At 43.6% G+C, this 15,757-nt stretch overlaps 1 protein-coding gene across 5 annotated transcripts in view; it reads left to right on the top strand.

Annotated features, from left to right (window-relative positions):
• The window catches only part of tox2 (TOX high mobility group box family member 2), a 130,789-nt gene extending 118,223 nt beyond the window's left edge, over positions 1–12,566 (top strand). For all 5 annotated transcript variants that reach the window (XM_037102244.1, XM_037102246.1, XM_037102245.1 and 2 more), the window contains 4 exons: positions 4,927–5,007; positions 8,135–8,545; positions 8,638–8,786; positions 10,228–12,566. In XM_037102244.1, the coding sequence (XP_036958139.1) occupies positions 4,927–5,007; positions 8,135–8,545; positions 8,638–8,786; positions 10,228–10,270 (684 nt within the window). In that variant the 3' untranslated portion in view covers positions 10,271–12,566. The remainder of the gene's footprint in view (positions 1–4,926; positions 5,008–8,134; positions 8,546–8,637; positions 8,787–10,227) is intronic.
• Positions 12,567–15,757: the final 3,191 nt, after the last annotated feature.

Below are 15,757 nucleotides of genomic sequence, written 5' to 3'. Positions count from 1 at the left end.
GCTGCACTGTGGGTAATGTAGGCGCCAGGCTTTGAAAAGGAAGAATGGATACGTGGAATAAGAAAGAGAAATTAATTTGTCTTCACGATCCACAATCCAACCAATCCAGTCCAATAGTGTTGTTGGGGCGCAATGTTAAACCAGTGGACTGCTTTTCTAGAAGGAGTCGCCTACAGTCACCCACAATGCCACTGAGTGACATCACAGGAGGCAGTTTATCAGATCGCACACAGCTTCCTCAGGAGCCACAGCAAGCTTTATACTACAGCACTTGTATTAGTGGTACTCCCCGAGACCTATGAACACACTTTAATGTGTAAAATTGGTGGAGTTACCCTTTAACTGAAAATGCAGCTGGAGCTTTTAATTTCGAAATGTGTCTGTGCTTTGCTAAACTGCGTAAATGATGCGTAGTGGATCCGATGCCTTGTAATCGTTGTCTTTGCATGTTTATCTGTGAATTAGACATGCACCAACACTGCCGGATCCACTGCGAGGAAATCTCTTAATGCAGTGAAAATTATATACGCTGAAAGAAAGCAGGAAAAGTTTCCCACCATCAGCAGTGTAGGAATACACTTCCCTGAGTATTTTTCAGGGGCCAATTTAATTTTATTACCGGCTGACCTGTGCATATGGAGCTGCATTAACATTTACTGCGGCTTGAAGTGGCTCCTGCGCGGCACATTTCTTCTATTTCGTTTTTGTAGCATTCCACACCGGCAGACAAAGTCAAAAGGGGTTCCTGTGTGTTTGCGGTAACAAATGATGGTGTGAAATGAATGGAAAACGAGACAGTCTGATGATCATGCGCAGACTCATATTTTTAGAATACCCAGTCAGGGGCGCAGCCTATTGGGTGTCAAATAAAAGCACCTGTCTCCATGACAAAGTGCAGCCCATTCTCCTCAGCCCCAGCCTCTCCCGTCGACCAGACCCCATCTAGCATGTGTGTGTGTTTTCTCTCTCTCTCTCTCTCTCTCTCTCTCTCTTTCTCTGTCTCTCTCTCTCCCGACCGAACCCCTACTTTACACACCGGACTTTGGAGGCCGTCTGTCCCTTTTATTTGCAGTTAATTTTTGCCGCCTTCACCGCGGCTCTTCACCATGAATCTTCATTTCGCCGCTGACACCCTTGAATGTGAATTCCTCATTTCCTGTCCTTTTATTTATATCTGTTGCCTGGTGATTTGATCATGCTGGGAATACAAGATTAGCAATTGCCTTGTCCTTGGTTTTGCCTCAAGGACATCTGCTCCTGAAATGTTATTGTTTGTGCTCCTTAACCCCTTACGTCCCGGATTCCTTTTCCACCTTAGATCTCGCACCGTGGATGTTCCTCTCCCTTTCTCTCTCTCTTCTTCTCTCTCTCCCTCCTTCTCTCTCTCTCTCTCTCTCTCTCTCTCCCTCTAAATGCATTTGTCCTTCACAGCATTACCTGGGAACCAGAGACGGACGAACAGGAAAAAAAAAAAAAAAACACAAACCCACAAAAAGGCAATCCCATCATTAAAAAACAACAGAACAAAAAAAAAAAATGCGTCCATTTATTGTGCCGTTCCGTGGCTAATTCTTTGATTTGTTTGTGCATTCATGTGTTTAATCAAACGTGTCACCTCGCAAGATACGTAATTAACTTGAGGTAATGATGTCATTATGGAATGAAATGTAGTACCCCTGTCTGGGCAATAACACGGTGATTGCTCTAATTATTCTCCGTGACTCTCGCACTGTCACCTTTCCACCGCGTGGCACCGATTCAGCTGCTCTCAAAAGATACTAACGTTTCTGTGATGTCGTTGGAATGTGGCAACGCGTTGTGGTGTTTCTTTATCCGCAGCAGCTGACCGGTAACGTTCGAGTGAAGTGCATTTTCTATCTCTTGATATATACGCTGTTACGTCTCTTCCCCACCCCTCCCACTCCGTCGGCTGTCACGTCACGTCTATAGGACCGATGAGGTGTGTTCTATAATGTCGCAGTCAGACCCTCTGGAGCCATGCAGGAGAATGTAAACACAACCCCTTTCCCCTACACACGGCTTTGTTTTAACTAGAACGTCGGCCCCCTCTGTTTCCAATTACCTATAGTACTTCTCAAACACGCCACGCGGCAGCAGGATCCACATAAACGCATCGAGGGGGGAATGCATGTTTTATCGCTGCATTTTATTGAAGGAGCGATCAGAAGTTTCATTTGTTGTGATGTTTGTCCCTTTTTTTTTTTTTTTGTGGTTCCTTCAGCATGCACCTCGCTTGTGCTGTTGTGTATTCTCCAGTGCAGCCCTTGAGTTCGCCAGAACAAAGCGTCTTCTTTTTATTCATGTTTATGTTCATATTTTCTTTTTTTGTGTGTGTATTAAGATGTTTTCGAATGCCTGCACCCTATGCATAGTTTTGTTTTTGTGTTTTTTTAAAATTCCCGAAGGCCTTTGTTTTATAGTGTGAGATCAATGCATTTATTTGGGCTGCGTTATTCCTCAAGGTGACTACATGTTAAAGCTGCCCCAGAAACACAAAAGAACATTTTTCTTGTTTTTTCTTATTCAAGATTAAGATCAATTTGTTTTTTGTTTTTTTGTTTTTTTTTGTAGCGGGTGGGGAGGAGGATCAGTGATAATAGAGTCGGGTAGGGAGGGAGGAGAGACCTTAGCCTTATTTAATAGACTCTGCTGTGTTGGAGTTGTGTGTCGGTGAAAGGTCGGAGAGAGGAGAAGAAGAAAAACCGTCACTTTGCTTTAGTGACACGCGGGGATATGAAACTTCTTCTGAAGGAGTTTTAGCGTCTGTCCATCTTCATCCATTTTTTTAAGTCTTCCTTTTTGTCCAGCTTTCACGTCACTTCTGCTTCTTTTTAATACCTCCTCTCCTTTCCTCTCCTCTCTACTCTGCTGTTACCCTCCTTCCTCTCCTCCCTGCTCTTCCATTACCCTCCTTCTTTTCTTCATTTCCTTACTTACTTCCCCATTATCCTGTCCTTTCCTACTTTTATTTCCTCCTTTTCTCCTCCTTGTTCTTGCTCTCCTCTCTTCTCCTCTCATCTCATCGCATCCCATCTCCTCTCCTCCCCACTCTTCCTTTACCTTCCTTCTTTTCTTCCTTTCCTTACTTCCTTCCCCATCTATCCTTTCCTACTTTTATTTACCCCCTTTCTCCTCCTTGTTCTTCCTCTCCTCTACTCTACACCTTATCTACTTCCCGTTTGTTTCCTCCCCCTCCTCCTCCTCCTCCTCCTCCCTACTCATTCTCTCCTCCTCCCTCTTCTCACAGGTCGTTCTGTCTTTCGGTCGTCGGGGTAATCACTCCCTTCAGTGTCAGCAGGGTGCGGAGTTATTGTCTCCTGTAATTAACTGGTTATCAAACAAGAACATTTCATTAAGGTACAATTAGGGGCTAATTCAGGCGGGACACCTCCGTGTCAGGATTACGACGGAGGCATATGCTTTCCCCCTCGCAGCTTTGTTATTTTTAATTCATACTGACCTGCAGCCTCTGACGGCTTCAATTGCTAATGAATCCACTCACTTTGGAATAATTAGACATCCTTAGGCATGGTAATTTATTTAAAAGTATCCGTCGTCGCGCGAATCATTAGCTGTGTTAAATTAATTTGAAATTAAAGCTGCTGGGAGTAGTTTGGGGTTCATTAAAGAGGCAGCCGCGGCTCAATCAATATTTAAGGGGTGACGGGGGCAGGTTGTCACTTGTTGTCTTTCTGTTTTGTCTTGTTTTTTTTCTCAGAGATGTAACGCTTAACGAAGATTAAACCGAAAATCTGTGTTTTTCGAGTGTACTAATCCGACGGAGTTTTGTTCCAAACTACCTGCGTGAGCCTCGCGGAAAGGGGAAATAATAATAATATTGTAAATAGGGATGAGTGAGAGGATAAACATCAGCTGTTTGAGCAAGAGATTGTATCCATCTTCATCCCGGGTCTGTTTGCTCTTCTCTGTGTACGTCTGTTTGTTTATTGACTGTGTTAGCAGCTGCCAGCCTATGTGCATTTGGCAACACATGAATGCTTAATGGTTATTCTACCCCACCTCTTTGAAAAGAAATGACCCCGTCCATGGAGCCACAGACAGTCTCTCGCTGAGGATCAGTAATTACCCGCTGCATTCACGCACACACACACACACACACACACACACACACACACACACACACTCTCCTTCATATTAAAATGCTCCAGAGAGGAGCCGAGATCTGAGTCTTCCTCATCGATTTAAGGGTGGACTTTTTTTTTTTTCTTCTTGCGACTTGTTTTCCCCCCCGCATCAAAAAGGCGGTGGCAGCCATAAAGAGCCCGTGAGTGACATGTGATGACATTAACTCGAATTCCCTGTCTTAACGCATCATTTGAGGTTCATTCAGGAGGCTTGAGATTGCCTCTCTTCTAATGCTGTTTTGAATTCTTTTCTTTATTTATTTTTGTCTTCTTTTCCCACTCCCTTTCCTCCTCTGAATGATTTGCTGGGACATCAGCTCTGATTAAGAGATGAGCAACAACTCTTAATAGAGGGAAGAGGCTAAAAAAAAAAAAAAAAAAGAAAGCAGTGCAGTGCAGGAAATGACAAACAGCTTCTCGCTCCTCATTTAGCTCCGTTATATTTCAAACTGCCTTTTTCACTTTACAGCACACATGCATTTCACCCTGGACTGTTTGGAAGGAGTAAACGCTTGGAGTGCGGCAACGTCATGCAAATGGTTGAATCCCCTTGACTTGATAACAGCTCAATGAATGCATCTGATGTGTATTTTTGTTTGTTTTTTTTCTTATCGTTCAGGGTGGACTGCCGGGGTCACGCAATCGCACCGTGACTCCCAAAAAATCTCATCCCCTTCAGTCAGCGTGGACCGCAGGGTCATTTTAGCCTGTGGCGTCACCTTGTAATCAATCGTTGTTGTTGTTGTGTTTGCTCCTGCAGAGCTACAAGAGGAAAACAGAGGCTGCTAAGAAGGAGTACCTGAAAGCCCTGGCCGCCTACAGAGCCAGTCTGGTTTCCAAGGTAACCGTGGGGGTCATGTCTTTGATATACATGGGTCAGCGGCGATATAAGGGATGATAAATTAGACAGAATTCCTCTCACTCTTATTCTGAGCAAAGGGTCCACTTGCAGCACAAAGAGGGGTTAGTATATTTGTGTGTGTATCCTATACTGTGTGTGTGTGTGTGTGTGTGTGTGCCTGGAGGAGAACAGTGAAAATTAGGCCTTAAACACACCCGATTTGCAACCTGGGGAGAAATGAAAAGTAACATTACGTGCGTGTGTGTGTGTGTGTGTGTGTGTGTGTGTGTGTGTATGTGTGTGTGTGCGTGCATGCGTTTGTGCACATGTAAGAGTAGAAGTGGACATTACCTATCATTTGCTGTCCTCCCGGTGCTTCTGTCCTCCCTGATGGGCGGCTAATGTGTTGGCTGAGGTTTGCTCACACCCACTGCTCCCTTCTCTTTGCTGCAGGTTACTCCAGTTTAGCTCGGAGCATTAACACCTCTCTACCTGTGTTTGTATAACATGAACAAAAAAGAACTTAAAAAAAAAAACCCACACTGGAAAAAAAGTTCAACTTTTTAAAAAGCTCACATGCCCTCCCACCGCCACCACCACCCCTTTCCCAACTTTCCTTACATCTGCAGTGCTTATACAATAGTTATCACAGTGCAAAGTAGGGAGGGGGGGGTGTTTCAATCTGTTTGTGCGTGTGCGTTTCATTCCGCTGTTTCCGCATTGTTTTGGGAAAAAACACAAGTCTAAATTGCATTAGCATATACCAAAGCTCCTCCTCTTCCACCCTCCCTCTCTCTCCGCGTCCTCCTTCCTCCCCCCCTCCACCACTCCACCACCCCACCACCCCTCCGCACAGCGCCACACTTCCTCTCGTGCTCATGGGCCGAAAACAAGCACCTTGATTAAGGCATGAATAGTTAATTCATCAGCCTCTTCACTGTGGCACACTTTCAACTAAAAAGACTATTCTCATCTCTTGTCTTCGCCGCAATTAGACATTCATGTCAGAGCTCCTATACAGAGGCTTGATTGATACTATACGTTTGGTAGATTGCCAGTCAAAAAAAAAAAAAAAAAAAAAAACTGACTGACTGACTGACAAAAATAAACCTGCAACCAAACCAACAACCCAGCCCCCCACCCCCACCGTCTCACTCATTCAGGACCAGCCAATCTGAATGCAGGGCTGAGTCTCACGATTCAACGCGACTCTCTTTTTTTAATTACCAATGAAGGAGTCTTTTCAAAGTGAATTGGGGTGGGTGGAATTGGAGGTAATTGGAGTATCATTTGAAGGATTCGCATCTCCAGCGTGCACCTGTTGCCTTTTTGTTTTGTGACTCATGCCGGTTTGTTTAGGAGAAGAAGAAAGACACAAAAGTTTGATTGCTTCCCACTGTATGCCGAGCCACTTCTCTTTGTGTTCGCTTTCAGTCAGAAAAAAAAAAAGAACTCCCAAGTGCAGAATGTGATTGGAAAAGAAAAAAAAAGTGTAAATTAGAAAAAAAAGTGACGTTATGTGGTAAATGTTGCAGATTTTCATAAGTGTTTCAGCCCGCATTTAACACGTATACTCTTTGTACATTTCCTCTGATGAATATGGAATAGTGTTACCGAAATATATTCTAAAAATCTCCCCTTCAAATAAAAACATGGCTCAACAAATCACGCCCGTCCTCTCCCCCCTCCGCTCCGTTTCTTCAGTATTTCATTTTCCACTTGACCCTGCAAATGTGTCTGTCCCTCTCTTTTATCCATCCCTCCATCCCGTTCCATTGATTATTTCGGGGGTTCAGGGGGATGGATGTGAGCCATTACTAAATAGCAGACCAGTGCACATCACTCCAGCCAGTCTGACAGTTAATGAGAAACAGTGGATGTATTTCATACATACACCACCTCATGAAAGAAAAAGGGAGACGGAGAGGCCTGCAGAATAAATGTGTGTGTCGGGGTCTCACAGGCATCAACAGTGGTTTGTGTGGAATATATAAATGCAGAGAAGTGGAGCAGAGTGTTGATCATGAGGAGCCACAAATGGTGGTGTGGTTGAACATAGTGCTAGTACTTAAAGGGACAGTGCGCCCAAAGACATTTTCTAATCTGTTGTGCAGTTTTTCCATCTAGATGGTTTTGGTGCGAGTCACAGAGTTTTGGAGATGGACTAAGCATAATGCGTCATCAAAAGGATTTTTTTTTACAACCCAACAACAATGTCTCTTTCCCAAAATCACAAAGTGGTTACTCAAGATAATACAGAGATCTTTATTTGGACCAAACTACAGCCACCAAATGTATCATCATGCATAAAGAAGCTTGGGTCGACTGGTGAACGGGGCCCTCAGCCCTCCATCGGTTGAGCTGGCTAACTTCTGGTTTAGCCCTCAGCTAGCTTTCCAAACCTTATTGGATTACATGGATCAAATTATGAGAGTGATTTCTCAAGGGGTTGTGACACTCCCAAAAAAGTAAAATTGGCTTCCAAGCGTGGCGCTCCTCCTGGCGTTTGGGGTAGATGCACAAGGCAAGGTGTAGTTTGGTAGAAAGAAAGATTTTAGCAAGCTTTGAGCACCACAGTGCCATCTTTTATCTCCAAAACTCTCGAACTCCAATCAAAAAAATGTTTGATGGAATAACGGCAAAATATATATTTTTGATTTGGGGGGTGAACTGTCCCTTTAAGGTAATGAACAGAACAGGATTAGTGCATCATTTACAACCACATTGTACATCAAACGAAAGTTTCTTGGAAGAAGGACGATGTCACTTTTAAACTTATCTCCTGAAGTTATTTAAATAATTGTCTTTGAATTTGCTGATGCCAGCTGCTTATTTTGCTTTTTGCTGTATTGACATATTGTTTTGAAAAATTCCCCCGAGAGGGTCGTCTCTGTGGGAGAGAGGAGGCACAAAGAATTATGGGACAGTTATATCACTTAGCCACTATCAGCTCCTCCGTCAGCTGTTACATGCATGCTCATATCTGTCTCAAAATACTGCATACCATCATTTCATCCTTTCAGTGCTGTAAGTAGGAAGTTTGGACATGGGTTTAGCCCGAGTGCAAAAAAAAAACTACAAGAATCTGTTTTTGTAATGAGCCTCTCCTCCCTCCCCTCCCCTCCAGACATATAATGATCCCGTGGAGTCAAAAAGTGCCCAGACGAGCCAGGCTTCTCCACACATGATGCCAGCCAACCCGCCCCTGTACAGTGTGCCACCTCCCCCCCAGCCTTCGTCGCCCTACCTGGGCCCCGGGGCCTTCCCACTCGCCGACCTGCAGAGCTACGCAGGACACGCCCCTCGCCACGCGCTGTCGCAGACGCTCAGCCAATCGCAGATGCTGCCCAGCATTAGTGCCTCTCCCCCTTCCTCCTTCCAGATCAGCCCACCCCTTCACCCCCACCAGCAGCTCTCCCTGCACCAGAGCTCGCTCCTCAACCAGCCTATCCGCATGCAGCAGGTCCAGTCCCAGCCAATCATCTCTCACCAGATGGGGCTGCAGGCCTCTCTTCACTCCCCACCTCCTGGGCAGCAGGTAAGGCAACGAACGGAGAGATGCACTTTTCATGCCGTGGAACAGTTAATGCTTTTAAAACGGTGACTTGATTTTGTCTCTCTTCTCTCCAGGGTTTTTCCCACCTCCAGTCAGAGTATCAGAAGAGCATTGGGGGTTCCCAGTCTCCAGGAGCCCCTGGCCCTGGTCCAGGCCCTGGAGTGGCTCAGAGCCATGACTGGGACAGTGAATACTGCAATCGGGAGTGTGGCAACCACTGCAGGTCAGTGGAGACAGAGTAGACTCTTTTATTTGCTCCCCCTGGTCTGTTTTCATTAATAACCTTTGTTGGTGCGAGCTGCGATCCAAATCAAATACGTTTTTTTTTATGAAAGAGTGCGCACTGTTGCATGCAGAATGTACACAGCTGAGAGACACTGCGCCGTCGTAACATTTCGCCTTTACCTTTGAGCTACGATCTGCCTCTGCTTTCACTTGGTGGCTCAGTCGATGAGACATATCTTGCGCTGTGCAGAGGACTGTGGGTCAGAATAGCCAGAAAAGCACATTGGCTTGCATACAGCAACACATGACAGGATGCAGTAGGACATGTTGTTATGGTTGGTTATGGTTTGACACGTAGATTAATTCTCACTCGTCTTGGAGACGTCTGGCTAAACCTAGAAGTGAAACACACAGGAAGTAATCAATCCGTAACGTTAGCGAGGAAGTTGTTGAATGCTAACGTTGGCTAGCGAGCAGTCAAATGTTGTTTTAAGTTAAATGTGGTCCAAATGTTCCTCTAGATTTTTATGAACCAACATCTTTTTCAGCGGTCGACCAATTGGGAAGCTGTAAATGACAAATTATGTAACGTTTATACGACTTGCAATCTGGAACACAGGAGCTTAACCTACGTTATCTCAGCATTCAAGATCCCTGCCTTGACATGATGTTGGAGGAAAATGGCTGCCATGTGAATCAGGTCTATTGTGTCATACTAAATCTATTTTTAAGGCATACTTAGTAGTATGGTAGTATGGGTACTGGAACACAGCCACAAGTTTAAAAGACATTTGGATTGGAGTTTAACAAAATAGAAATGTTATTTTAAAAGTAAAAGAAAAAAAAATGTACAGTGAAAATGTACAAAATGCCAGGACTCCATTATCACCTCCTTGATTCAAGGTTCTCAGGTTAAATTTGTCAGATAGATACGTTCCAATCCCTTTTTTTTCCATGAAGCAGACCTCCATCAGAAATCAGCATATAGTGCCATCGCGTCTCTCCCACCGCTTTCACAATATTAAGTGTTGAAAATTGTCAGCTCCGTTCCGGCGAGACAGAGGAGACAGCTGGAGAGGTAATGGTGAGATAATAGGGCTTGTCATGTGTTTGTCAGACGGCAGTAAAAAAACAGATGTTCCTTAGACAAGTTTTCACTGGTATTGTTTGGCAGGCTGAGCAAGTCCTGCAGCACTGGAACGCGTTCAGAGTCTGCGGCGTGCTAAAGCGCTTTTGAGACGTTCGGTTTGTGTGCAGGGTTCGGTCAGAGCGAGGTCGCAGCTATGAGGGGAGAGGGTGTTTCGTAGCCATCGGTGGGGGGGGGGTGGGGGATGAAAAGTATTTGGGATCATCGTCGAGAAATGTTCATTTTGCATTTGAATCCTTCTTTTTCTTTCTTAATAACCTCCGTGTTTGTCTGTTTCCCCCCCCCCCTCCAGTGGCAGCATGATTGGCAGGGACAAGCCACTCTACCTCACCTGAAAACTGAAGATCATGCTCTGTAGACAAATACGACACCGGGGAGTCTACTCTCACCCAACCCCTGCATCCCCATCTCCCCCCCGCCTCACCCCTTCCCCCCCTCGCAACCCTCTCCTGACACACACACACACACACACACACACACACACACACACACACACACGTACATACAGGTCACACTTTACATGCTGTACAATTACATAAACTCACACAGACGAAAAAGACACACACACATTCCACCTCCCGAACACCACCACCGCCACCCACCGCCACCTTTTTTTGTCAATGTAAATCTTCTTTCTCTCAGTTTCTAGAAGAACTTGTGACCAGAGTTTTTTGACTAGATGACTGCTGTCTGTACCACTTAATGTATTAGCAGTCCTCTTGCTGTTTAAAAAGATTTGCCAAGCACTTATGAAGTCGCCCCCCCCTCCCCTGCCCTCCCCTCCCTCCTTCCTCCCACCCCTTCCTCTCTGAGTTGTGTTTTCTCCGCCCAGGCCGGGCTGTAGAGCACTCATCTTCTGTGTCACCATCAGAGTCCCCCCTCAGGGACCACCATCCAGCTTTAATTAGAATGAGAAGAAAACAAAATACTCTTCCTCTTCTTCTTTAATTATTTTAATTTCCTTTGTGTTTTTTTATTTTTATTTTTTATTATATATTTTTTTTTTCCTTTTTGTTGTTGTTGTTGTGCTGTTTTATTTATTTCTGGCTTGCGAAGTTGTTCCTCTTTTCTTTTCTATTTTTTTTCTTTTTTCTTTTTTTTTTTTTTTGCCACTAAGCGTCGGGCCCTGTACTGTAGAGAAAAAATATTAACTTCTAGTAGGTTCAGCGCAGGCTTAGATGTTATGGTAGCTTTGCTTAAGGGCCTGCAAATGAATACAAAAAAAAAAAAAAAAAAAAAAGCTTGGGGTTGGGAGGGGGAAAAACAAAAGGAAAAAAATAATCTTTTTTTAATATTAAAGACCTGTTGAGGTCTGCTGAACTGTCACAGTGTGATTGTAAATATCACTTTTATGGGATCAAATTGGGAATTGGAGGTCCAGATAGATTTGTTTCTTCTTTAATATTACATGTAAGTCATTCTGTGCGCGTGTGTGCGTGCATGTGTATGTGTCATGTGTGTGTGTGTGTGTGTTTGTGTATATACGCCTGGACGTTAGAATGTACCCCATTCACGACGTGCACAGCTGAGCGTGTATGTGTGTGTGCGTGTGCGTGTGCTTGCGTGCGAGGGTGTCTCAGTGTTTCGAGTGTCGAGTCTTTCTCGTGAATTTTAACAGCCCTGTGCAGCTGGATTTCTGAGGAGTATTTCACACTCTCGTTCTTGCATTAAATCTGTGCTCACTGGTGTGTTTTTTTCCAATAAAGTTCAATCTAAAAACTGAATACACAATATGTGTCCTGCAGATCATTAAATGGAAGGAGCCAGGTGAGAGATAGAGAGGAAAGAGATAGAAAGAGAGAAAGAAAACGCTGTGAGATAAAATGAAATATGGAAAGAGGAAAAAAAAAAAAGATATTGCCTCAAAACGCCCTCCTCCCCCTCCTCCTCCTCCCTCCTCCCTCCCATCCCCCTTCCCCGCTTTTTCTTATTTTGTCTGACCATAATGTCAATTCTGTCTCCTCGACATGCAGAAGTGAAGTAATGAAACATGTGAATGGAGCCATCACATCCACATTACGGTGATTTTTATAAGTTTCTAGTTGGTGTTTGGTTGTGTTGATCTCATCTTTTTAACTCTTTTGTGTGATTAACAGAAATGCATTTTTTGCTGACAAAGACATCTGTATTTATCTCTTTACTGTAGCATAATTTCAGTTTTTCGTTGTTACAGAACTATAACATTTTAAGTTGTGTAAAAAAAGAAAAAAAAACTTGAAAAAAAAACCTAAAAAAAAAAACAACAACCTGCCAATTGTAGTTATTTTATTTGTAAAGCCAGTAATGATAAATATTTTAAATGGTTATCAATATATTGTTTTTCCGCTAGTTGCCCATCAGCCATTTGACAGGTTTTCTTATTTATGAGAGAAATTAGATCACTCTTTGCTTCTTACAATGGAGGTGTATTTTTTAATTCTTTATTTTATTGTTTTTATTTTGCCCCCTCTTCTGGTTTGATAAACATGATGAAGACCACAACAATGATTTTTTGTTTGTTTGTTTGTTTCTTTTTTTTTTTTTTTTACATTTTTGGATGCTGCTCCTCTTTTCCTTGCCAGCAGCATCTGTTTGTGTCACAACGCTTCTTTTATTTCAAACCTGCATAATAAAAAAAAAGTTTAAAAGTGATCCCGCCTGATGCCTGTTAATTTTTTACTTTTTGTCTCTTTCTCGTCCCCTTCTCTAATGAGACGATCACACCTTCTTCTTTTCTTTTTTTTTTTTATCTCTCCCTAAGAACATGATAATCATTGTTTTTAAAAGATCCACCCACACCCACATCTTACTGTACCTTACAGTGTGCTTGCACTTAGGAAGGTCACGTTTGTATCCTATATTTATATTTAGCCCAGGGCTCCAATGGCATTAGCTAATTAGCTATGGATGCAGTGTACACCAGCCAGCGTGGATATTGCCAGTAAACTATCTTAACAAACAAGAGAGCAGATGCGAGGAGACGTTTGCTTTGCTTGTGAAAGTGGTGCATCGTAGGCGTCTAGTGTGAGATAAAGAGAACAGAGAAATGCAATGTGCACACAAACTCAGGCAACCGTCCAAGTACTGATTTTACCCCAATTGCACACAAGTCTTCTCGGAGACTTTCTGAGAGAAGAGAGGAGAGATTGAAATGGAGCTGTCACGATCCCTCCATTCAATGTTTAATTCATTTTACGTCTGCCCGCCGTCTCCTCCTCAGTGCTATTGAATTGCCAAATAGATCATTATTGGACAATTGGAAAACCTGCCACTTTGTGATATGACACACATTATATGAAAATCACAGTCATACATTCTTAATGCAGCGGCAGATAAAAGAGGTTTTTGGGGTGCAGCCGCACGGCCCCCCGTCTTTTTGCCTTTTGTGTACGTACAGTAGGGTTTTTTTTTTTTTTTTCATGAATATCTGCTTTCTGTGTGTGTGTTTGGGTGTCGCCTCTCCACTCGTGCATGCATGAAAACAATATTCCGTTTCTTCCGTCTTATTTCAGAGAATTTCCCTTTTCACTACATACCCTCTCCGCCTGCATCCACACATTCGCCGGCAGTCAGTGTCCTGTTCTGTAGTAAATACTGCAAGATGACAGTATCAATTTGACACTTTGTGTCAGCGCCCTTAATCCCATCCCTCGTCTCGGAGTCAAAGTCATGAGGCCAACAGAGAATGAAAAGCCACAATTTATGGTGGAGGGTGCCACTGAGAAGAGGTGAACGCGGCGGTCTCGTTGGTTTCCATAGATTTTGAAAAGACTACTGCAGCGGCAAAATGGATGACATCAGTGATGGCAGGCTGGGTGACAAAGACGAGGTCAGCGGTGGTATCCATCTAGAAGAGAGCAAAATGAGAGTGATGCAAAAACACCATTTGGTACTGGGTTCAAAAGTGCAATCATTTCAGTGAAAGAGAATTTAACTGTGATACATTCTGATACATCTCATGTTTTTGAGATTGAGCCTGGATAATTCATCAGCCCAGCTGACTCTGTTCAAGACCCATTATGCTTTTTTATTTATTTCCTCTCCTTCAGAGTCTTGAAAGTCAAAACATTCAAAGTCCACACCAACGGAAGCTCCTCCCTCCCACAGAAAACACTGCTCCTGAAACGCCTCATCAGTAGTGCTTCCTTTAACTCCGTGACTTTGTGACATCGCACCATGCCAAGGAGTCACACCTGTACATAATTTATGCCGGGCGCCTAGTTTGGCACCCAAGAACTGATTTAGCACAGCTGCTCTGTTGTTGTTAGCAATGCTGGGGGCGTGCGTTGACCAATCAGAGGAGACAGGGTATGGAGGGCCTTTAAAGAGACAGGAGCTAAAACAGAGCGTTTCAGGCGGAGGGGGAGCACAGCGTCGCAGCACCGGACAGTATGAGAAAACTGAGGTGTGCATGTAAACCTGTTCTGGTAGTAATCCATAATAAAATTATGAGCCTGAAAATTAGCATATTCTGTCTCCTTTAAACTTGCCTCTGTTAAATCAGAATGGCATTTAAAGGATAATTCACCTTCTGAGTCCACACAGTCTTCAGGCTACACATTATAAGTGAAAACAAGGTGAGATTAATAAGGAAATAATGAAATATTTAAGTCAGATTCAGCTACTCGGTTAAACAAATCAAGTTGTGCTGAATGGTTTTTTTTTTTCGGGGTGTGTAAATGTGCATGTGGCTGTTTGATCAATGATTTGTACAGTTATTTATGCAACCGATTTTTGAAAAATACAACCGTGCATGTACAGCAGGCTGAGCGTGTTCGTCGATGATGAACATAAGGTCAACCTCAGCATGTGTGAGTGTTCATTTGTGGATACATGCAGTGGAAAATTCCCATCACTGACAGGCTTGTAAGATCCACCCTTTGAAAAAAAAAAAAAACTTTTTATTTTTCTTAAAAAATGTACTTGCTTGTTGCTTTGCTGTTGTGACGGAGCAACGACACCATCCCCGACCTTCATCCGAGCATGAATATGGATACGGTTGATCTGGCCACATGAGAAACTAGCTGGCTGGTGCTTTGCTGTCCTTTGAGTTTTAGCTGAGGCAGGTGAGGAGGTCAGTGCTGTGGGTGAACCGACGTGTCGTGAACACAGGGAACCAAACGCGCCGAGCTTCTCACAGACCAAGCCACCGTAGCGCACAGACAAAACGTTTCAGTTGCAGCTTTGGTGCTGCGGTGGAGCAACAAGCAGCAGGAAATGTGGGTGGTTTTAACAAGAAATGGGTTTCGCTTTGTGTACAGAATCAGTTAAGGTTTCTCTTTATGCTGACTGTACTGCACAAATTGAATTAATGCATAACAAAACAAAATATTGCCTGCAAACGCTGCGAACAACGGGTCAACGCAGAACACTTTCAATCAAACTGATTCTGATTGAATTTGCTCCGCAGCACTTTAAATTTGGCCCATTTAGCAACTTACGTGTTAATCATCTCACAGCAATTGTGTTTTGTGTGCAAGATGCCTTAAGACGTACAAAAACTGAAGGTGAACAAGGCGAGGCGCATTAAACACGCTGGACCTAACACGTGAGGCACAAAGCACACTTGTGGTTTCACACCTGCATACTTTTATGTAATCCTGTGCATATGCTATGTCAGCTTCAACAACCATTAAGTGCCGCCTGCGGGCTGTCAAATTTAGTCCATTTCCTGTGTTATTTTGCATTACCTTGTGTATAAATGTTTAAAGTGGTTGCATTGTCTTTTAAAGAACCAGTGGTGCAATTTTTCAACCTACAGAAATTCCCCTCAGTATCATAACGAAACATCAGGTGATGAAGAATTTCTCTCTATGACTGGATGAGACCCAATTTGAATGTCT

The sequence above is a fragment of the Acanthopagrus latus genome, chromosome 6, assembly GCF_904848185.1.
Source record: "Acanthopagrus latus isolate v.2019 chromosome 6, fAcaLat1.1, whole genome shotgun sequence".
Classification (NCBI taxonomy): domain Eukaryota; kingdom Metazoa; phylum Chordata; class Actinopteri; order Spariformes; family Sparidae; genus Acanthopagrus; species Acanthopagrus latus.
The sequence above is the reverse complement of the archived record's forward strand: the minus strand, read 5'-3'. Positions and strand labels throughout refer to the sequence as shown.